At 42.5% G+C, this 25,079-nt stretch overlaps 1 protein-coding gene across 2 annotated transcripts in view; it reads right to left on the bottom strand.

Annotated features, from left to right (window-relative positions):
- The window catches only part of FBN2 (fibrillin 2), a 242,414-nt gene that overhangs the window by 83,335 nt on the left and 134,000 nt on the right, over positions 1-25,079 (bottom strand). For both annotated transcript variants that reach the window (XM_062189229.1, XM_062189230.1), the window contains 5 exons: positions 18,537-18,689; positions 16,861-16,914; positions 15,241-15,366; positions 10,435-10,560; positions 5,985-6,104 (listed from right to left, as the gene is read on the bottom strand). In XM_062189229.1, coding sequence (XP_062045213.1) covers positions 5,985-6,104; positions 10,435-10,560; positions 15,241-15,366; positions 16,861-16,914; positions 18,537-18,689 — 579 coding nt within the window. The remainder of the gene's footprint in view (positions 1-5,984; positions 6,105-10,434; positions 10,561-15,240; positions 15,367-16,860; positions 16,915-18,536; positions 18,690-25,079) is intronic.

The following is a 25,079-nucleotide window of genomic DNA, read 5'->3' as shown; positions in this document are numbered from 1 at the left end:
ACAGCAAAGGAAACAACAGAGTGAAAAGACACCTGATACAGCGAGAGAAAAGACTTAAGATTAATATCCAGACCATATCAGCATCTCAAAAAACCCAGCAAAAAAATCCAACCAACCCTGTTAAGAAACAGGTAAAGGGCCCAAATAATCCATTCTCAAAACAGAAAAAGAAAAAACAAAACACCTCAATATCACTAGTCATCAGGGAAATGCAAATCAAAACCACAATGAGAAACCACCTCATTCCTATCAGAATGGCTATTATCAAAAACAAAGTAAGAAATTCTGACAAGGATGTGGGGAAAGGGGAATTCATACACTGTTGGTGGGAATGAAAATTAGTACAGCCACAATGACAATGGAAAAGAGCATGGAAACTTCTTTTATTTTTTTTATTTTTTGACAGGCAGAGTTAGACAGTGAGAGACAGAGACAGAGAGAAAGGTCTTCCTTCTGTTGGTTCACCCCCCAAATGGCCGCTACTGCTGGCATGCTGCGCCGATCCGAAGCCAGGAGCCAGGTGCTTCTTCCTGGTCTCCAATGCTGGTGCAGGGCCCAAGCACTTGAGCCATCCTCCACTGCACTCCCGGGCCACAGCTGAGAGCTGGACTGGCAGAGGAGCAACTAGGACTGGAAGAGGAGCAACCGGGACAGGACCGGCACCCCAACCGGGACTAGAACCCGGGTGCTGGCGCCGCAGGCAGAGGATTAGTCTAGTGAGCCGCGGCGCCGGCCAAGCATGGAGACTTCTTTATAAAACTAGAAATAAAACTGCCATGTGACCAGATATCCTACCACTCTATATCTCAAAGATTCATAGTCACTGTATTCAAGAGATGCCTGCTCCACTGTGTTACTGCAGCACTCTCCACAACAGACAAGGTAAGCAATCAACCAAGGTGTCCGTCCTCAGGAGAATGCAGGTGATGAACGTTAAGGTAGACACACATAATGGAAACGAACAAGCATGAGGTGCTGTCAGACGTAGCAAAACGTATGGAACAGGAGGACATCGTGTTTCATGGAGGAAGCCAGACACATAAAGACAAATACTGTGTGTTTTCCCTCACCAAAGAAAACTCAACTTGAACACAGAATGGTGACTACGAGAAGCGGTAGCGGGGGAGGTGTGGGCAGCAGTGAGGAGAGGGACTTGGCATCAAATCAGAGTCAGATGGAAGGAATGATTTCCTGGTGTTAGCACAGTGGGGCAGCTGTAATAACCTAGCTTCTACTGGATGAGCACACAGAAGACAGAAGCTCCAAGCCCCCTCCAGCCATGAAGTAACATCAAAGAAGGGGACATGCTGATCACCCTCTCTTGGTCAGTATGTGTTGTACCAATACCACACTGAAGCTCAGAAATATAAACAATTCATGTCAAGAAAAAATTTAAATTTTAAGAGCATATTCTTCAAACACATGTACCAACTTTATAATATATTACACACATGCAAGTCAAACATTGTAGTGCATATACATATCTATGTATTTATACCGCACATGCCATGATAGTTTATACAACTACATCTACTGATATTCTCCAATAGGGTTGGGAACTATATGACCTGCGGGCCAGACACAGCCAGTGAACTCATCTGGTCTGGCCCTGCCTTGGCAACTGCAGGTGGGATTCAAAATTCTATACATCTATAGGCTTTCTGTGGACTTATAGCTATAAATTCCACAGCACAGAGGAAACGGACATGTGAATAAGGCTACTGTGGATTTAAATGCTCTTTTAATAACCTGGACTAACTACTAATTTATCACCTTAGCTCTAGTCATTTTAAGAAAAGATAAATTGTAACAGTCATTGTTAATATTTATTGAGGTAGTGACACACACTCTTCTAAAGGCCTTTTACATATTTATTTACTCATTAAAAAATCTCCACTGTGGTAGGTACAAGTTGAAGATGAGAAAACTGTGGCACACAGGCATCACTTAATTTATCCAAGGTTGCCCAGGGAGGATCAAGGTACAAACCTACACAGTCTGTCTCCAGAGCCCTGTCTTCTAGGTGGGTACCACATCAACATCTAGAAGTTGCCAACCCACCAACAGACATCACCACTCCCCCACTGCTCACCAATCCAGCTCTTTTATCTCTCTGATCATTGTGTGCGCATACACAAGCAGGCAAACACACACATGCACACAACACACAGATGTAGTTTAGTAGTCAGGGATTCGTTAAGAACTCTTAACAAAGCAGAGTAAGAAGCATGAGGATGAAAACGGAGAGAAACTTATTTTATTTAGGAAGATGAGAGATCTTCTGACTTAGGACATCTGCCTGGAGACATAGAAAACATGGAAATGTGGGAGAAGGGCCTTCCAGCCAGACAGGAATACAGTGGACTTCCGACGGGGGCCTGCTGGACATACTCCAGTGAGAAACAGGTAAGTATGAGCAGGTGGGGGGGTGAGAGGTGTGGCAGTTGGGAGAAGCAGCACAGCAAGGTTGAGATGGTGAAGGAGACACAGGCTTTGGCCAAAACTTGTGCTCTCGGCTGGCACCACGGCTCAATAGGCTAATCCTCCGCCTTGCGGCGCCGGCACACCAGGTTCTAGTCCCGGTCGGGGCACCGGATTCTGTCCCGGTTGCCCCTCTTCCAGGCCAGCTCTCTGCTGTGGCCAGAGAGTGCAGTGGAGGATGGCCCAAGTACTTGGGTCCTGCACCCCATGGGAGACCAGGATAGCACCTGGCTCCTGCCATCGGATTGGCGCGGTGTGCCGGCCGCAGCGCGCCAGCTGCGGCAGCCATTGGAGGGTAAACCAACGGCAAAAGGAAGACCTTTCTCTCTGTCTCTCTCTCTCTCTCACTGTCCACTCTGCCTGTCAAAAAAAAAAAAAAAAAAAACCACAAAAACAAACAAACAAACAAAAAAAACTTGTGCTCTCACTTGGAGTAAGTGGAGGAGCCAAGACTTTTACAGACAGGGTTTCCCGACAAGGAAGGACATGCACTTGCTTATGTTTGGAAAGCATTAGCTAGTGGCTACATAAGAAATAGATGACAGAATGGAAAGTATGGGGAAAAAACATAAGATAGAGGCTACTGGAATAATCAAGAGGAGAAATAATGGTGACTTGGGTTGTGGGTTGTTGGTGGGAAGAAGGGGTTGAAACAGCAGCCAACTCCAAGCACAATCAATGGGTTTTGCTCACAGGTTTGATGTTCAGTTTGGGAAAAAGGCATCAAGAGTGATGCCAAGTTTCAGTGGGTGGCAAGTGGAAAAGTGGAACTGCCATTGGCCAAGATGGAAATGCTCATAGGAGACCCCACATTCAAGGCAGGATATAGGAATCTGGCTTCAGACAACGATTTGAGGTGTCTATCAGACATCTGAGCGGAGACACTGTGCAAACAGCTGGAAATGCAAGTCTGGGATTAGTGCAGAGGTTCAGGCTGGAGCAGGAACTCTGAGAGCCAATGTAGAGGCCCTCCAAGGATGGCAGAGAGAAGCACAGTGGTCCAGGGACACACTGGGGGAACACTTCAGACTGGAGGGTGGGGCCAGAAAGATTTAGCAAAGAAAACTAAGAAACCCAAATAGAAGCACCAAAGAAGACAGTTGTGCCAAGAAGGCCCAAGACAAAAACCGTGAGAAGCAATGGGTGCTGCACTGGGCCAAACACTGCAAAGACGACAACAAGAACAGACGGCTGGGTTCCACAGCAGGGAGGTGGCTGCTCTGAGCACCTCCATGCACACAGAGGACAGAGTGCAGATCCAAGTCACAGAGGAGAGAGACCAGTGTGGACTACACATAGTCTGAACCAGATCTAGAGATGCAGGATGGATGAAACACATTTAATGTTTTACTATATTTAGTAATATAAACCAGAGCACAGAAGTCTTTTTACACAATTGGTACAATTGTTTAGCTTAATTTATATTTGCATTTAGAAAGTTTGAAGATCAGATCCCAAATCCTTAAATATTCTTTGTGTCCAACTGGTTCACATTAATTTTAAATTAGTAACCATGTTATAGAACTTTTATTCACTTCAATATTTAGAGACCTGGAGTCTGAAAAGGAGTTAGCAGGAACTCCTATTAAAAAATGTATTGACAGGGGCTGGTGCTGTTGCATAGCAGGCTAAGCCTCCCCATGCGGTGTCAGCATCCTATATGTGTACTAGTTCGTGTCCCGGCTGCCCCTATGCCAATCCAGCTCTCTGCTAATGGCCTGGGAAAGCAGCTGAAGACAGCCCAAATGCTTGGGCCCTTGTACTCATGTGGGAGACTTGGAAGAAGCTCCTGGCTCCTGCCTTCAGATCGGCTCAGCTCCAGCTGTTGCAGTCATTTGGAGAGTGAACCAGTGGATAAAAGACCTCTCTTTCTCTCTAACTCTACCTCTCAAATAAATAAATAAATAAATAAAATCTTTTTAAAAAAGATAATTTCTCCTATATTTCACTATTTATTTTTATCTTTTTTCAACTAGAATTCACTTTTTAATGAAAACAGTAGCTAGAGTGATGTCTGCAATTTAAAAATAGGTAAATTTCTTTTTGAACAGTTCTGGTGTGGGATATTCAAATTCAGCTGTTATGAATGAACACAATTAACACACTAAGAAAAACGTGGTGGTTGCTTGCTGGCAACTTGGAGAATGACATAATGACTTGGGCATAAAAAGTCTTTGTTTCTGTTTCATTAATAAATGTAAGTACAAAAGGTCAAAGAATAGAAATATACATGGTGAAGGGAAAACTAAGATATCTTTGATGCTCAAGTGGCATACAGATTTAGTTTTCTGACACATTAACTGATGCTGAGTTCATTTCCTTTGCATAATAAAATGACCCCATCTCTGTTGGAAATTTTTGCCTTAGCAGAAATATTTCTGCTTTATCCAAACCAACCAAGCCCCTCTCCGACTCCCAAACCCAGAATTAAAAGGAGTAATGCCCCAGGCAGAAGGCAGTCTCTTTCCTAACAGGGAGAACCCAGCATGGCTCATGTTTCACTGGCTCGACCTCACTGCAAATGAAGAGCTGGTGTTTCGAAAGCAGGGATTTCACTGATAGTTTTGGACTTGGTAATTTCTATTCACGTAACAAACTGTTTTCTAGCTAGCATCCAGCTAAACAGTTAACAACAGACATGATACTGTTGTCAGCATATATTAAGTGAAAACTCAGCTTGGCTAAATAACAGGCAAACAAAATCTGCCAATCTGTTTGGCACAAAAGTGAAATCTCTTCCTAACTATTCAGAATTTACAACTGGTTCACTTTAAAGGTGTACACAGACTGATGATAGATTGTAATGTCTACTGAACGGAGCAACAGACACTAGAAGCAAGAAAAAATTACTGGACCATTTTTCCTTTACACATGTTGAATTTTTCCTTATAGAAACAAATCAGACTAACTTTGTTTTATATATGTTCCATGTCATTGTTAAGAACTTACCTTCAGTGTTTTGAGACACATTAAAAGATGTTAGTTCAGAAGTTGTGGAATCTTTCTCCTTGGAGATTTCCAAAAGAGAAAAAACAAGCTACTTTCTCTTAAGTCCATAAATTTATGATCCATGGGAGAAAGGAAAAAATAACAAATTCCTTCTTTGTGTTTCAAATGTTCAAATTCTTGTTAACTGAATCCAAATTCCACCATTTTTGTTTACCAATGAAGGTTGTTTATAAGAAGTATGAATCAGGGATTTGATTGTATTGATGCCTAACAATTATTTTCAGATAGCACATACACGTGTGTGTGCATGTGTGAGCGTGTAGTATGCAAATGATTATAATTTACAGCATAATACATTCACTGATATAAAAAGGAAACTCTAGAATCTATCAAAATTTAAGAGGCTGCGGAGTTTACCCTATTTACTATTTTTTAAAGACTCCTGATTATTAGTTTCTTATAATCCTGTTCTTTTTTTATCCACAGTGAGGGCCAAGGCGAGTGCTTATCTTTGCTGTTCAGTCTGAGCCGCCGGCGCTCTGTGTGAATCTTACCAATGCAGATCAAGCCTGTGGAGCTGAGTTTGCTGCCAGGTGAACATTCACAGTTGAAAGATCCAAGGTTGTTCCTGCAGGCCCCATTGACACAGGGGTTGCTTTCACATTCATTTACATCTACGATCCAGAAGGAAAAGATTCTGTTAGAACAGCCATGTGTTTCTGGAAAATATTATTCCAACAAGCCATGCTATGCCAGAATGTCTGGTACACTTGGCTCTTGTGATTTTAATAAGGATCTGCAAGGCATAAAATGAATGGGAACGGAGACCTGCATTTTACTGTGCGGATACACATCTACGCGACTGGCCACTCAGCAGCAGTGGAGGGATCGGATCATTGGGAAGGCAGACAGGACACCCTTCTTCAATACAGTCCTATAAACTTTACATTAATTGGATGCGTTTTCTCCATAAGAAGATGTAACTCCAGGGGCAACAGGCTGTGCACAACAAAGGTTGATTGTTTCCGTCATTTACGGTGCCAGAAGGCTTTCAAGACAGTATCACAATGACACCAATCAGGAAACAGGGATCCACATTTCATACTGAGTACAGAGCTCTGCGCCAGTCCCCGCTACCACCTTCCTCTCTCTTGAGCCTTTCACATTCTCATGCTTAGCCTGGGAACTCTGTTCAACCACAAAAAATCTCGGTAAAATAAAAATTAAGGATGGAGTACTGTTGAATCAACTGATCCTCCATAAGCATTAATTTAATTTCAGTCCTGAAATTATAGATCATTATCAAACAATTCCTGTGGATGGTCAGAAGCCAACAGAATTACAATATGCTTATGTTTTCAAGTGGTGACCAAAGAAAATGTCAGGCCTGTACATTTAAGTAGTTTAACATGTGTGTTAATGAAAAATAAATACAAGCTTCAGCTAAAGGACTAGGAACGTTATCAAAGACAGTTTCCATTCAGATTCAACCTCTCAGTTTCATAAGTGACATACATTTTCCTCTGCTCCTTGGTTAACTGTCTGACAACAGAGCAGTATACCTCGGCACCTGCTATGCTGAACACCCGTGTTACTGTGTACAGCAGAATACTTATTTTTCCCCTAAACATTTCTTTTGATTTCATATAAAATATTTTATTACACTAAGGAAAGCATGTGAACAGCTAAAAGGCTCCTGAACAGCTCCCGTCACATATGAGCTAAGCTGATCCCGGGAGAGAATGCTCACAGTTGGTTTTCAGGTCAGTGGACTTGAAAAAGCAAATTTAAAAACTCCATGGAAAACAGGTATCATTACTCTAAAATTTGTGAATTAGTACCTAGGTACTAATGTTATCCTTTAAGTATAAATTGTTTCAGAAAATATGAATGTACTTTGCTTTCACGTCATTTTTAGTGAGAAAAATCTCTTACAAGAAAAATACAAGAGTAGATTTTGTAAATAAATTTACAATAAAAATATCTATCTTAGAGTGCTGAATTCTCTAAAAATGTAATTAAGGAATAAACAAAAAGGCTGGTGAGTAATTTTTAAAAAGATAATATATAATTTCATTTGTCAGAACTGCCTCCAAAAAAGTCATTATCATATATTTGAAAAATCTCTATTTTAAATCTAGCAATTAAGAACTCAAAGACTATAAACACATGAAATGACAACTACAAATACCAACTATTTAGTTTTCCTTTCAGTATAATGTTTTTATGAAATAAATGTCATGGAACCAGGAACTGAAACAGTTCACTGTACATTCCTGGAAATAAACTTCAAAGCACATCTGGTTTACATTGAACTAGTTATGTCACTGGAAACACAATCTACACCACAGGGCTTGCTGTAAAAATTTTAACTTTCACAGACTCTCAGAGCTCAAACAAAAAAAGCAAAGTTTTGGTGACTCCCATCTAAAATATAGCCGGACACTGCTGTCTTTATCATCACCGCTATTTATTATGTATCTAAAACAGCCTGGTGAAACAGGAGAGCCAAACAAAAGGAGTGAACACGGCAGACAGGCAGAGCGAAATCTAGAATCCGCAGTGACTCTGCTGGTCCTGCCCTGCCTAGTTCTTGGAGGTCGGTAAAGAAAGAACAGAACGAGGACAACTGCTTCAGACAGACAACTTGACTGTTGGAACGCAACGGTGGAAATAAGGGAGAGGCCCAGGGCACAGGAGACCGGTGGCCTTCAGGCCTACTGTCTTCAAAACATTGAACGAAATGCAAATAACTTAATAGTGCATTCAGAGCACCGAAAAGGAGCTACTTGGGTAGGTTTCTCAGGATAAATCATTTTATCTTCACTAATGTCAGAGAGCCAGAGCCAACATATTTCTCTATCATTTCTTCCATATTCTAACAGCACAGAGTTCTTTCCCACACGTGACAGATATAAAATAGTTTCCGTATCACAGAAAGGTTCCCCAGCAACAAGGACCTTCTGAAGACTGTGCTTTGTAACCCTCACTGCTGCCTGCTCCGGAATTCGGTCACCTCAATATTTGCGGAATCACTCGACACCACACTATTAAAACACCAGTGGCTCCCGCTCTTCCTACTTGTTCACGTAAGCAGCTGCGTCTCTTACTTCCTGGGGGTTTTTTCCACCCTCAGTTCCATTCCCCTCCATCTTTCCTATTAAAATGGAGGGGGAAAGGTGACCACCACCCTTGACAACTGGGCATGTGCACCCGCAGGAGCAAACCCCACCCACTCTGCTGCCCCTGGGTGCCTTTCCCACAATAGCCCTGCAGGGTACTGCTGCTGTGTGGACAGGGAAGACCAGTGCTAACGATCACCAGCTTCCTGGTTAAATCAAGACCATCTCTTGAGCTGCTCTGGTTCTCCAAGCTTCCGGGGGTTTCACAGACGCCTACCCTCCAACACAGGACAGATCAAACGGCTACCGGGCAGTGGTTAGGCAGTGGCGCTCGGTGGCCAAAATAAAAACTCTCCAAATCCCTTCCCTCACCCCTCCACAGAAATCAGGGAGGAAACATGCCTACAAATCTTATCCACGAAGTCCTTTTCTCAGAGAACTTTCAGAGGGAAAGGTGTGAGAAATGGGAGCTGGGCCTAGGAGCAGAAGCTCCGTAGTTACACACGTGAGACCGAGGCTCAGACTCTGCAGCCAGCCACTCCAAGCAGAGCGCGCCCCTGCCCAGCTGTGGAGGAGGCCCTCCAAGCGCCTGCCTGGGGATGGGCGGGCAGCTGCGGGCTCAGCGGTTCCTGCAAAGCTGGTGACCATGGAGGACAACAGTTCTTCCCAGCAGCTGGGAAGGATGTGATGTTACCCCGAGATTTTCTTTGTTTTTTTTTTTCCTTACCCTTCAGGCTAATGTCTGCTTTTCTGGTGGTCCCTCCGGTATAACCTAAACTTAGACGTACGCTTTGCCATTGCATTTCATTGACTTCAGCAGAGTGATTTGTGTTTTGCGGTCTTATTCAAGAATCCTAACCCAAGAATGCTTTGAAGCTACACAGTGAGATGAGAGAATGCAAACTTTCTTTTTCTTTTTCTTTTTTTTTTTTTTTTTTTTTATCACTACTATAGTTTTCTTGGCTGCAGCATCATTCCAAAACAATTTTAACAGACTAGGGAAGGGCTATTCCACATAATTGAAGGCGGAATCACTTTTGTTTTAGTAGTTACTACTTGGCGAGGTCACTGGATTTGAGAACGTCAGGGGATCCTTCTGCGGGCCCACAACGAGACTTAGACAGGACAATCACTAGTAGGCACACTGCAGATTATTCTGAAATGCTCAGTGCTTTAAGAAACAATATGGTAATGATGCACTCAGTGCCTCGTCTCTCACTGAACCTGTGGACTTCCTTAAGCGTGGCATTCATTCCAGCAGCTTCCACTGCAGAAGAACACGGTGAACAAACAGGAAGCTTTGAATCACTGGGCTTACAATGATTACCAAGTGATTCTCTTTTAAATTATCAAATGGAAAGGACCCTTTTCTTAGGTTATAAATTTAATGAAAGTCACTACTTTTCCTTTAAATACTTTAAGCAAATATTCACTCTAAATATTTTCTGGGCCAGACTCTTGAGTGTATCACTCAGGTCATCAATGCCAGTAACTGACTGGGCCGTTAGAAGGCAACTTCCTAGGCCTGTGTGTCTTAAAACGAGGAAAACAAAGTAAACAAAAATTTGACATTTATCTGGGTTAAACAATATGGCTCCTTCAAGCCTTTTTTTTCTTTTTACTTCAAAAAGTTTGTTCCAAATGTTCTTGATATTTTATCTGAGTGGAACAAAACTGATGGTGCCTGTTTAAAGCTGGCAGGTCAGCTGAAAGAGGTTATGAAGTGAAGAAAATTCAGGCCTATGAGGTATGTTCAAGAAGCTCATAAAAATGTGAGTGATGAGAAAGTGCGCAGGCTGCAGAACGCAGTGAGGTGCCCTCCCCCGGGCGGCAGGGCTGCGTCTCTGGGTGCAGATGGCTCCCAGGCACAGTGAGCGCTTACCTTCACAGGTGTCCGTCTCTGTCCTGAACACGTACCCCGGCGGGCACGTGCAGCTGTAGCTGCCTGGCGTGTTCCGGCACAGTCCGTTGTCGCACAGCAGTCTATTCACCAGGCACTCATCGATGTCTGCGAGCAACCATTGGAAGAGAGGAGATTTGCATATTGAAAGCTACATCATGGTGGTCCACAATGTTTTGTTTCTGTTATTTGTTTTTTTCCCCATCCCTCTCTTTCAGTCTCTTTACCTCATAGCATAATCTTTTATACAGAGCAAAATGTATTCAGTTTAATTCAAATGGAATATTCTCATGCCGATGGATACTCCTAGTATCTTTTAAAGTCCCTGTAAAGTATGTAGTAGTTTGGAAAGGACATACTAGCACTTTGCTCTTCATTTGCTTTTTGTCCTGCAATGGGATTTTACTGGATATATTTTAAAAAACACTGATGAAATTTATCAAAACATTAATTTGTCTATATACTTACTCGTGTACAATAAAAATAAGTTTTTTTTCATTTTTCTGATTAAAATTCTAAAAACAGTGTATTAAACAACAATGAATCAAATGCTATTCACTAATTTTCTACTATGATTTCAGATCAGAAACAGTTACTATGGGAAAATCACTGATGAAGTCTGTGTGTTCCTTGAACAACTCAGAACAGCCAGAGAGGATATCTGACCTTGACATTAAACATCACACTGAGGGGTGGGCACTTGGCCCGGCATGAAGACACCTGTCTCCCACACTGGAGTGCCCGAGTTCCATTTCCGCTTCTCTGCTGACCCCAGCTTCCCACTAACGCACACCCTCGGAAGCAGAAGTGACAGCTCCAGTAACTGCTCTTGCCACCCGAAGGGAGACCTGGATCGAGTACTCAGCTCGCTGGGAACAGCTAGGCAGTGAACCAGTGAACGGGAGGCAGCTGACTTTCTCTGCCTCTCCGATAATTTTCTGAAGGGTTGGCGCTGCAGCATAGACGGTAAAGCTGCCGCCTGCAATACTGGCATCCCATACAGACCCAGTAGTGCCCTGGCTGCTCCAATGCCTAGAAAAAGCAGTGGAGGATGGTCCAAGTATGTGGGACCCTGCTACCCATGTGGGAGACCGGATGAAGACTCCTGGCTCCTGGCATTGGCTTGGCCCAGCCTTGGCTTTTGTGGACGTCTGGGGAGTGAATCAGTGGATGGAAGATCTCTGTCTCTCCCTCTCCTAACTGTGACTTTCAAACAAATCAGCAAATAAGTCTCCAAAAATAAGTTATTTGAAGAAAAGTGTTCATATTTGGGTTTTATCCTAAAGTCCGTACTCCTGTTTTCCAAGTTTCATTTATGACAGAAACACTGTAGTTTAGGGTAAAGAGTTCTTTTTACCTAAAGTTGTATTTTCAGTCTTGCAAGTAACAACTGTCTCTCACCAAAGAATATACAGAAATGCTGAGCACAGCACATGGAAACCAAGTATCAGAAAAAATTTCCAATAATTCCGTAAATCCTGATAATATGCTTTATATTTTATCTGAACTTCTCCCCTGTGGATGTTATACCCTTGATACAATTCTTACTCCTGCTATTTTTTTTTTTTTGACAGGCAGAGTGGACAGTGAGAGAGAGACAGAGAGAAAGGTCTTCCTTTTGCCATTGGTTCACCCTCCAATGGCCGCCATGGTAGGCGCGCTGCGGCCGGCGCACCGCACTGTTCCAATGGCAGGAGCCAGGTGCTTCTCCTGTTCTCCCATGCAGGTATAGGGCCCAAGCACTTGGGCCATCCTCCACTGCACTCCCTGGCCACAGAAGAGAGCTGGCCTGGAAGAGGGACAACCGGGACAGGATTGGTGCCCCGACTGGGACTAGAACCCGGTGTGCCGGCGCCGCAAGGCAGAGGATTAGCCCAGTGAGCTGTGGCGCCGGCTACTCCTGCTATTTTTAATATTTACATTATATTTTAAAGATTATATGACTGGTAATATTTCATCAAATGAGAAAAATGTGATTTTTCAAACTGCAGTTTTCCTTCCCATTTCTCCACACTATGAACTGTATCTACCAAAAAAGATAATCTTAAGTCCTAAATCCCCAATATCTCAGAACATAACCTTATTTGGAAATATAGTTTTCACAGAAATAATAAAATCAAAACGGAGTCTTTAGGAAGGACCTACTACCACACAAAAAAGAGCAAACCTTGACAAACGGTATTTAAAATGTTTGTAGGAAAAAAAATATATATATATAATATGAAAAAACTGCACATGGCTTTCAAAAAATTTTCGTGCCAAAACAGACCTGTTTTTTAATTCCATGTTTTTCCAAAGGTTTTGCAGTCCCCATGCAGCGACAGCCACACACAGTGACAAGAAGACACGGGCACAGATAGCAGGAGTGAGGCAGGCCAGGGAACACAAGGGTTGCTGGGAAACCTCACGGGTGCAGGCAGGAAAGGAAGAATCCTTCTCAGAGCCACGGGAGGGCATGGCCTGGCTCTGAGCTCTCTCCCCCGAGAAGTGCAAATGAGTTTCTGCTGCTTTAAGGAATCCAGTTTTGGGTACTTTATTATGCAGCTCTACAAACTAAAACACTGCTATGACTGAAATCTGGCTGTATCTTTATTTTTAAAATCTACTTTTAATTTATTTTCATAATTCTGCAACTACAGTTGGCTATCATTTCTCAGATTCAACCATGTAAGGGTTGAAAATACTTGAAAACAGTAACACTGTGTCAGTCCTGGACAGGCACGCTCACCATTATTTCCTAAATAATACAGTATAACATCAATTTACATAGCATTTATACTGCTTTGGGTAGAATGAGAAATCTAGGAAAGTTTACTTTGTTATTTATTTATTTTCCAATATTGATTTATTTATTTGAAATGCAGAGCCACAAAGAGACAGAGAGAGAAGAGAGATCTTCCATCTTGTTGGTTCACTCTCCAAATGGCCACAACAGCTAGTGCTGGGCCAGGCTGAAGCCAGGAGCCAGGAACTTCTTACAGGTCTCCCATGCAGGTGGTAGGAGCCCAAACTCCTGGGGGGTCTTGTGTTGCCTTCCCAGGCACATTAGCAAGGAGCTGGACAGTAAGTGGAGCAGCTGGAACCAGCACCCAAATGGGATGCTAGCAATGCAGGTGGTGGTTTAACTCGCTCTGTCACAATGCCGGCTTCTCTGGGATGGTGGAAGTACCGGGACAGATGTGTGTATGTCGTATACACTGTTTTTTATAAGGGACTTGAGCATCTTTGGATTTTGGGATCCACAGAGGTGCTGGAGCCCATACTGCTCAGATACGGAGGCACAGCTGCACCTGCTTCACACAGCTCAGCAGCCAGTGTGTCAGTGCTCACTGGACTGCTTTGTTTTCATTAGTGCATTAATGTTCTCAAGTGCTCTTGGAAGCCCATCTGCAAACAACTGGGCTTCTGCTGGACTGAAAGTAAACACGGTTTGTAGGTTTGTAGGCGTTTCAATAATCTTTGGCTGGTGGCCTTCCCTGCAGTTACCAAAAGCGATCATATCATAAGTAGCTAGCATTCATGTAGCTTTTTCATATCCATCTGTATGTAGGCTTTCAACTTAAGATCAAAGTGAAATGTCCAATCACAAAACCCATGACCAGACTCTCAGGAAAAGGTATCATTCCTAACCCAAATCATCAATGCTTGGTTGCAAAGGTCACCAGTGACCTGTTCTAAGAATTACCATGTGTATATGATGGACTGAATAACACTCATTTTATAAAAGTGGACTCAAGTGCTCTATAGAAAAAAGTCCAGATTCTTTGCAAATTGTTGCATATGAGAGAACTTCAAAAATCTTGTGGAAAATGGTACAAAAATTTTTGAAATCCATACACAATTTTTCTTTCTTTCTTTCTTTCTTTGACTGACAGAGTTAGACAATGAGAGAGAGAGACAGAGAGAAAGGTCTTCCTTCCATTGGTTCACCCCCCACAAATGGCCGCTACGGCCGGCACGTGCACCGATCCAAAGCCAGGGGCCAGGAGCTTCCTCCTGGTCTCCCATGTTGGTGCAGGGCCCAAGCACTTGGGCCATCCTCCACTGCACTTCCGGGCCACAGCAGAGAGCTGGACTGGAAGAGGAGCAACCGGGACAGAACCAGCACCCCAACCGGGACTAGAACCCAGTGTGCCGGTGCCACAGGCAGAGGATTAGCCTAGTGAGCCGCGGTGCCGGCCTACAATTTTTCATAATATGCATTTTCATGAACTTTCTGAAGTACTTTTATGTATGAACCAATAAAAAATCGTGAAACACTCTCAAACTTCCATTCTCTCCTCTACTTTAATTTGTGGTCAACAAAAATTACATACATTTTCCACACATTCTCTTACAAATTAAATAGGGTAATTCCCTTGTTTCAGTTATCATGTTTCAGTATGTCATACCAACAGATTGTTTCCTTATAAAGTCAAAGCTTGCTCAAACTGTAACCCTTGATTTTCTTGACAGTGTTATCTAGCACCCTGTTCATTTCTGAAGTCCGTTTCTTAGAAAAATGATAGAATAAGTATACATGCAGAAAAAACGCAATGGAAATAAGTGAGTATGTATTCAATAATCTGGGAGTAGAGGATTTTAAATATGCATAAATATTAGTACCACACTAAAAGTTTCAAGAAATTTGCTTGATTCTGATATTTTTATAGCAACATACAGTATGAATGAAACAAGAGAAACTGTAAGATGTGAAGTCTGCTGACTTATTTGTATCTTCATTTCTCCTCTAATCCATAAGACTGAAGTATATAAAAGGTTTTTATGTGTATATGACAAATAACTCACCAATACAGTTTCTTCCAGAGGCATCTGGTTCATAGCCACTGTTGCAGTTACAACGGTAACTACCACGTAAGTTCTCACAAATTCCATTGGCACATATATCAGGATCCAAAGCACATTCATTGATATCTGTGTTAAATGTTCAAAGTGTAAGGCTTACAGGGATTTTATTGTTTGTGTATAACTGCAGGTCTAATAATACATATAAAGAATTTAACACTGTAAACCGACAATCTGCATTGCAGAAAAATCTGCATTTTCAGAAAAGGAAACCAAAATAAGGAATAAGAGAGTAAGACTGACAGATGTAAGACACATTACTGGTAAGTCCAAAGAAAAATGAAAGAGATTGGCTGAAATTCAAAGAATTAAACCATGTAAATTCATGATAAAATACATCAAAGAATTTACAGGCTGTTGGCTCAAAAGCTAAAGGAAAACTCAACTTGATAGGTGTTATAACTAATTAAAAGACAGAGATTTATTAGGACAATCCATATAACTTTATGGTCCCTGAAAGCACAGAATATTTCTACTTCACTGTCCTATTTTCTGCAGACAAATAAACAACACGGTATTGGTGTTTCTCATTGCTGACAGGTGAGATTACTGGAGAGGATTAACAGATGTTTCACAACACGATATTTTACAAGAATCCATGAATATGACTATGTCTTTGTCATCCATGGGCGGCAGGACGTGAAGACGATGTGCCCGTTGTAGGAGTAACCAAGCAACGACCAGCAGGCAGTTGGTTCTGCTCTGGGTGGGATGGGAGGAGGTGGCATACTGGCAGGGAATTACAAAACGGAGGACAGGCCTCAAATTTTGGTCATTGGGCTCAAATTCTGATGCTATTATTCTCAAGAATGCAAAGACTCCAGAAAGGTCAGACTTTTCATTTTATGCTTGGGAAATCTACTCTTGTGAAAGTTTCTTTCTTTACTCTGGTTTGGAATATTCACTGTGAAGATTCACCATTATGGGTAACTCTATGTAATTCATCTGAAGTTTTCTTAACAGAAAAGCAGAATAATATGTGGAAAGTGAAGACGAACACTTTAAAATACAAATGGAATCTGTATGTTTATTAAAATATAAAAGAACTTCAAAATTATAAACACATACATATATGTTTAAATCTTCACGATTCAATATTGGAATTTTGCTAACTACAACACTAAATTAAAAATATTAGATAAAGTCTTACTCAGTTTTTTAGGGTGTATATTCCAAACTTAATCCATATCAACTACCTCCTGAAGACTTTTTTTCTGATCCTAACTGCACAGTACTTGCTATTTTCTCTTAAAATACTTCCTCTTTTTGTTCAATCTAGATTCTAGCTCTAGCTTCTTCTTAAGCAGTGGCATTCATAACCACGTGTATAGTTAGTGACATGTTTAACAATGCACGTGTAACAGGTAAACACTTATCCAAGGTGAAAACTGTGCGTCTCCGTATCAGTGTCACCTACTTACGACTACTGCTCGAGAGGATGATCTACCTCATTGCATTATCCTGCTGAATTTTTGTAGTAAACATAATCATATTCATATCATCATGATAAAGCTGATGGTGGCATCGTATGATTATCTAAGATTGAGAATTAAATGGAATTACCTCTTCCATCCACAGTGATGCCCACTCCACTACTACAAAGGCCATGGAATTCAGCTGCATAACACAAGGAGAAGAAACATTAAAAAGGAAACTCATCCCACTCACAAGTCACTTATGTAACTTCAAAATTAGTATTCCAAAGAACTATGTGCAGTTTTTAAAATGAATGAAATAAGCATTTCTAGCACATCATCATGGAAAAGCAAAAAACGGAAATAAAAATCACTTGTAATCATCACCCTGAATGTGATTAATATACAGATAAATGATACCATATGGAAACTTTAAAATATCTAAACTGTATTAAAAGATGGCTTCTCAGATTTTTCTCAATAAGAAAAGTGAAGCTTACAAAATAGCACTTACCTAGTGCCTGGCATTGTCCTATCATTTTACATCTAGTCCTTTATGTGACCTTCCCAGTACCCTCGACTAGATGTTACTGTTTCAAAGTTAAAAATGAGAACACTGGGATACACAGAAGCACAGTGACTTGTCCAGTCACAGAGGTTGTGAGTGAGGCGGCAGGGTGGCTCCTGGGAATTTTATCACAGACCAGGCATGTCAGTGTCCTAGGTAACAGGTAACTTTTTAAGGTTTACTGCAGGAATTTAATTTCCTATGTTCACCAAATGCTACCAATATTCCTTATTTTTTTAGTTCATTTTTTCCTCATTAACCTAAAATTCTATGTATAGTATAGTCTACATCTCCACTTGTAGTCAGGTTTGTTTCTACATTCATTTAATTAGTCCAGTTTTTTTTTTATCTAGTCTTGTCCCAATTTTTGTGCTTCTTTACTAACATGCATTAATTCAGTTCAGCACACTTGAACAAAATTCCCTTCATTATCTATCTTTTAAAAAACGCAGTACTCAGTAGTACTTTGAGGTGCATCAGATCATTTCTTCAAGGTGTGAACAATTCAATCTCTTTAGGGATTTCAACAGAATTCTGAACCATTTCCTTTGAGGGAGTGCTTTTCTCTCATTCTACGCATGGAAAGTTCTTCCTCTTTCCAACAACAAACTAAACATGCCCCTCTGTGAAATCTTTCCCAACTGCCCCAGGCAACCAACTGCCCCTCTGTGCTCTGCTTGTCCTTATCTGAAGTCCTTTTCCCAACACCAGCCATACCAACCTGCAAGGTATACGCCTGCCTGCCTGCCTGCCCGTATTCTCAACTACTACCACTCTAAGGATGCGAATGTCCACTGTAGATACAAATACTCAGTCCTGGCTTAGTCAAAGTATCAGTGTACACGAGCCTACATCATCAACCCAAATCTGGAACTGTTGATAGACTTCAGCCTGCCATCATTTGGTGTCAAGATTGAAAAAACAAAATCAGGTTGTTGTACATTTACAATCTGAAAACACTACACATTTTATGCTCTTTATCTTCATAATGACATCACAGATCAAGGAAACGGAGACTAATGGATTCCAGCAAAAAATCTGCTACAATAATAACTGTAGTGACAAGCAGATTTCTCTATTCATTGTGTGTTCTCTTCTTGCACAGATCATGCACAAAGTGAATCTTATATGCCTCATGAATCAACAAACAACTGAATTTCTCTTCTTCAGTTGAAAATAATGACAGAACACGTTGTGAAATACCTAATGGTGCATTTCTAAACTCTTTACCAGGCGTAACTGGTGCGCACGACTACCTGAGTTTTTGGCAGGGCATGGCTGGCAGGGTTCTCCAAAACCATAGTCGGGGTTGGCACAGCAGCATTCAGACTTGGTCACCGCACCAGGGAAAGGACGCACACATACGCCCTTCTTGATGCCTCCGTAGCAGGTACTGCGCATGTGAGTATCTAAAGGAGACAGAAGAACGGTGACTGCAGATGGTTACAGAGACACAGGGATTTCAAATTGAAGCCTTCTTTTAACCCAAGTGGCCACTCGATGGGAAGCTTCAAGAGGCCATCTACCACTGCATCCTTAGCAGCTGATGGTGTTTAGGAAACCAACAAATACTGAGTAGGGGAGAGAAAGAATGCAGACTAACTCTTCTGTTCTCTCTCAAGAAGTTCTAGGTGCTACACTATTGCACTAATCCTCACTGGTCTTTCACTGAACCAAGGGTATCCCCCTAGTCACAGGCAGTATGTTGAGCACTCATCACTGGCTGTCCCACTCTCCAGCTACACTCAGGATTCCTGTTTGAGAAGTTCTCATGAACGTGAACGTGTACCTTGGGGAGGCACCGCGTGGCCATGTTATTTCATACCTCACCTGCCTGAGTCTTTCTCTCCACCTCTGGAATACAGCTTGGGACTAGGTTTCCTACTTAGTAAATGCAGCTATAGAGATAAGCACCACCATTCCGTGCCCTTGGCATTGAGCTAGCTGCGATGCAGACATCATCTCACGACCAGTCAGCTCCTCCACACTATGGCTGGCGGTCACTATCTCTATTTGCAGAGAAGGAAGACAAGGGCCACAGGAATTGTGTAGGAAGTCAAAATCCCAGAGCGCGAATGCGTGAGCTGGACTGGTGTGACTTCCAAAGCTCTTCTTCCTTCCACTGTGTCATACTACACCCAAAGACACATATCCTGCCTACTTCTCTCTCAGTTCTCGTGAAACCTGACACTTTATGAGACAGTAAAAACTGTACCACTTAACGAATGTACTGTTTCCCTGGCTTTTACGAGAACTGAATTTTTTCAAAGGCCAGAGAAGCAGTACAATTTTTAAACAGTATACTCCATTATAATTATGTCATAAATTACTAAAATTATTCACAACTTATTGCAAATAATTTTATGTGCTTGTTACGCAAAATAAGTAATTTCATTTTGGGTTTTTCTCATTATAAGAATAAGATTTATGGCTGTATTAAATGAGAAATGTGTATGCTCACATGGAGCGGGCCACAGGATGCACCATCCTCAACCGTGAGGATTCAACTCTCTGCCAGGTCTGGTGGAGTTCCCTGAGTTAAAAACAAATGCAGGGCTCGATGCAAAGAATTTGCATAAATATAACATAGGTCAAGTTGTCCACATGATTTTTGTGACTTCTTTGGACATTATCAGCTATTTCATAAAGCATCAGAGAATGGTTACTTCTGTCTTCCTATTAGGGACATACGCCATGCACGATTTTTAGAAGCAGAGAGAGACAGCCTAAGGAACTCAATCGGAAGGGTGAGGCACATTTCATTCTGGTTTGTGTTACAGGTTAACCAAGCTGTTTAGAGTCCTCAACACCAGATGTTTCACAAAAAAGAAGAGTAGTGTAAATTATGTATATGTGTTTTAGGGACATAAACTGTGCCAGATTCAGATCTTTGCCTCCTCCCAAATTGCTTAACACCTACCTCATCCGTTAAATAAAGATAATAATAAATAAATAATAATAAAATAAAACTTTCTATAATAAAAGAAGAGTGTATTTGCTAAGCACTGAACACATAACCAGCATATACAAGAAACACTCAAAAAACGTTGATCCACCTAATTGCCCTCTTCCCTCTTCTAGACCTAAATGCTAAGCTCTCCTTTTCATACAATATCAACTTGTTGCATGCTTTTTCTCTCTTAAAAATGGGATTTAAAAAAATATTTTTTTCTCAGGTAATTGGATTTTACACAACATTGGTAAAATACAGATGGATGCAGAATTCGTACTACAGATATTTTTCTTTTGTTATCAACTTTATTTAAATATAAATAATTTGGTATGCACATTCACCATTCAAAGCTTTACATAGATGAATCTACTATGGGTGTATTTAATTCTCAGGCAACTAAAGAGAAAAAGGCAGCACAGAGAGGTCACGTGTGTTGTCCGAGCCCATACAGTTAACAAGCAGCAGAACTGGGATAAAGAACAGAAAGTTGTGCTTCTGGCTGGTGGAAGTGTCCATGTTCATAGCAACACTGAAATGTTCTACAGCTAATCTAGCAGAACACAAAAAGAATTTACGCTGAAGACCTCTGGCACAGGACATCAAATATCAAGGTGGATTTTAACGCCCCAGAGGAGAGGAAGGGTTGGAGCCTGCAGCCCTCAGCTCTTCTCCAACAGGAGGTTATAGGCGCTTTATGACATGGCTGTTCTCAGTAGTTTTTGGTGAAAGTTGGGTTAGGAGGTGGGGTGCATCCCTCCTTTTACCTAGTTAAGACAAAGTCTCCCAGGGAGCACCTGCCCTGCTGCAAGGCCACAGGCAAGGCCAGGGCTGCCGTTCTTGCTGCAGGAATCAAAAGGAGGCGCTGGGGAGCACCAACTTCCACTCCCAGGGCAGTGGCTGGATGCAGCCCACAGACGGGAAGTGCGTCACCCTTGGGGGAAGTCTGTGTGACGCGGATGGAAAGACACAGATGTTGAGCAAGGAGAAAAATGCAGTGTCCACAACTCAGAAAAGGCAACGGAATGCCTCTGAGGGAAACACAGAACCATCCAAAGAGAAGAAGGGAGCCTGGAACCTGAAACCGGCAGGGGCAGGATCCCCCGACTTGGAGGGAAGCTGTAACTTAAAATACAGCTCAGAGGGGCTGGTGCTGTGGTGTAGCGGGGAAGGCCACTGCCTGCAGCGCCAGGGTCCCATGTGGGTGCCAGTTCAAGTCCTGGATGCTCCATTTCCAGTCCAGCTGTCTGCTATGGCCTGGGAAGGCAGTGGAAGATGGCCCAAATCCTTGGGCCCCTGCACCTACGTGGGAAACCAGGATGAAGCTCCTGGCTCCTGGCTTCAGATCAGCACAGCTCCGGCCATTGCAGCCATCTGGGGACCAAACCAGCAGATGGATGACCTCTCTTTCTGCCTTTCAAGTGGATAAATAAATCTTAAAAAAAAAAATACAGCTCAGAATGTACAACTATTATGTGGTAGTGGCCATGAGCACTCTAATTCCTAAATTTATATTTTTGTTTCATAAACTCAGAGGTTTTTTCTTCTTTTTCTTTTTATGTTATGAGGTGGCCTGAATTTTCTTTCTTGTTTCTGGACACACTGTCCCCATTGACTTATTTGTTTACTTATTTATTCCACAGGTAAATTTTCTTTCTTTCTTTTTTTTTTTTTTTTTTGACAGGCAGAGTGGACAGTGAGAGAGAGAGAGACAGAGAGAAAGGTCTTCCTTTTGCCGTTGGTTCACCCTCCAATGGCCGCCGTGCTGATCCGAAGGCAGGAGCCAGGTGCTTCTCCTGGTCTCCCATGGGGTGCAGGGCCCAAGCACTTGGGCCATCCTCTACTGCACTCCTGGGCCACAGCAGAGAGCTGGCCTGGAAGAGGGGCAACCGGGACAGAATCCGGCGCCCCGACCAGGACTAGAACCCGGTGTGCCCGCGCTGCAAGGCGGAGGATTAGGCAATTGAGCAGCGGCGCCGGCCACCAGGAGTAAATTTTCAAATAAAAATTAAAGAACGGAAAATCAAAAGTACAGTTATTAATACACAGCTGTGAGCCATGATTCTTCAGTATTTCAAAATGTAGGAAAACAAATAAAAAATGAATCTCAGATGAAAGTGGTAATTTAATAATTAATTCACAGGCATGGTTTGTTTTTAACTTAAACAGTTAATGGCTCTCCAAAGAGATGCGCAAGGAAGAAGACATGAAGAAAACACATCTAACAGGTTAGGGAACAGCAATGTACAATTTCACACCTGTAACAAGCGGTGTTTTCATTTTTAAAGCTTAGGTTATGACAATGATGAAAAACTTCACCTCAGGTTCTGATGTGCTCCCTCAAAGTGCACAAGAGAACGAGCTGGGGTCTCAACAGTGGATTCCTAACAGCCACTCAGACGGTAGCTGCTTAACAGGAAAAAATCATTTCTTCCTCCCAAACTGGCTTTGTATTCCCAAAAGATTTCAACAAAATCATGCAGGTAAAGGAAGGGGAAAAAAGCAACTATGCATACTAACAAAGCAATTGAGAATATCTTCGCTATCTAAGCAGGAAGGAGCTGCACTCTTCTGGTGGCTGTATCTGAACCATCCCTGGGCAAAGCGTTGACAACCTCAAAGGCTGAAAAGAATCTTAGACGGGAGGTGAGTGGACACATTATTTCCATCTGTTGTTTCTTCCATTTTATTTATTTATTTATTTATTTATTTATTTATTTATTTATTTATTTTTGACAGACAGAGTGGACAGTGAGAGAGAGACAGAGAGAAAGGTCTTCCTTTTGCCGTTGGTTCACCCTCCAATGGCCGCCGCGGTAGCGCGCTGCGGCCGGCGCACCGCGCTGATCCGATGGCAGGAGCCAGGTGCTTCTCCTGGTCTCCCATGGGGTGCAGGGCCCAAGCACTTGGGCCATCCTCCACTGCACTCCCTGGCCACAGCAGAGAGCTGGCCTGGAAGAGGGGCAACCGGGACAGGATCGGTGCCCTGACCGGGACTAGAACCCGGTGTGCCGGCGCCGCAAGGCGGAGGATTAGCCTAGTGAGCCGCGGCGCCGGCCTGTTTCTTCCATTTTTATCTCGCTCTTTGGGATCCAAAAGGTTTGATTCTCAGTAACATTAAAGTATTAGCAACTATATATAAGAATTCCATTCTTGGGGTCATCACTGTGACGCGGTAGGTGAACCCTCCACCTGCAGCGCCGGCATCCCATATGGGTGCCGGTTCTATTCCCGGCTGCTCCTCTTCTGATCCAGCTCTCTGCTATGGCCTGGGAAAGCAGTACAAGATGGCCCAAGTGCTTGGACCTCTGCACCTGTGTGGGAGAGTGGGAAGAAACCCCTGGCTCCTGGATTTAGATCAATGCAGTTCTGGCCGTTGTGGCCACCTGGGGAGTGAACCAAGGGGATGAAGACCTCTCTCTCTCTCTCTTCCCTCACTGTAATTCTACCTCTCAAATAACTAAATAAAAAAATCTTTAAAAAAAAAAAAAACTACCTCTCCATCTCTCCAACTCTGCATTTCAAATTAAAAAAAAAATTCCATTTTCTTAAACAGACTTTTAAACACTGTCTATGTTTCACTGTACAACTGGGAAAATAGAGGGTGCCCAAGGGCTAACTCAGCCCAGAAGTCTCACAAAGGTAAGCTGGAGAGAAAATGGCATTGAATATATTTCTGCAAATTACCCTGCTATCTTTATCACTGGGCCAGACTGTTTGGATCTTCAAATGCCATTGACATTTCAGCATAGCCTGCCTCTTCAAAGATGATGCCTGGTCATTGTGGCTAACTTTATGGAATCCATTTGATGTGAGTATCCAAGAAGAATTCTGACTCACTTAAAATTCAGTAGACAGTCCCCTCATAGTACTGCCTTGCTTCTACAGTTAATTGTGTAATAGTGAGGAATAAAAAAGCATTTGCAGTTTTTGACAAAAGTCAAAGTTCTATGGCATAAATTACTTACATTTCAAATTTAATTAGGGTAACATCAAGTTTATGGAAACAGAACTAATAATTCCTGTTTCATGTCTTATTCTATTCTATTTATTTATTTATTTGAAAGTACAGAGAGGTGTGGGGGGGGGGTTCCTGCATCCGCTGGTTCACTCCCCAGTTGGCCACAAGGGCTGGAGCAGCGCTGATCCAAAGCAAGGAGCCTGGAGCTTCTTCTGGGCCTCCCTCATGGGTGCAGGGGCCCAAGGACTTGGGCCATTTCCTACTGCTTTTGCAGGCCACAGCAGAGACTGGATTGGAGGGGAGCAGCTGGGACAAGAACTGGCGCCCATACGGGATGCTGGCGCTTTAGGTCAGGGCTTTAACCTGCTGTGCCACAGCGCCAGCCCCATCATGTCTTATTCTTAATTACAAAACCTAAATACATTGCATCTACAATTCAGTTATTTAATATTATTCAGGATGCTGGTCTAGGCATAAGTATTTTTTTTCTTTTTTTTGATTCTCTAGCAGTTTTGATCAGTACCTCATCAATCTTAGCAAGGGGGATATCTAGGTTTACCATCCATTTTCTGAAAACTGCTTTAAGATATACTTTACATACCATAGAATTCTCCCAATTCAGTGCACAATTTAGTGTTGTTTGGCACATTCATAGACATGTGCTGCCATCACTATGGTTGATTGTAGAACACTTTCAGGTCCTTCAGCTGTCACTCCCTCTCCAGCTCCCCATGTCCTCCCTCACCCAGACAGGCACTCCTGGACACCCTCTCCAGCAGTCTGTCCATCCTGGGCATTTCATATGAATGAACTCAAACACCAGGGGGTCTTTTGTTTGTGATAGGCTCCCTTCACTTGGCATGTGTTCAGGGCTTCTCCTATTTCAGC

The sequence above is a fragment of the Lepus europaeus genome, chromosome 4, assembly GCF_033115175.1.
Source record: "Lepus europaeus isolate LE1 chromosome 4, mLepTim1.pri, whole genome shotgun sequence".
NCBI lineage: Eukaryota > Metazoa > Chordata > Mammalia > Lagomorpha > Leporidae > Lepus > Lepus europaeus.
Note: the sequence above shows the minus strand (reverse complement) of the source record. Positions and strands in the feature narration are given on the sequence as shown.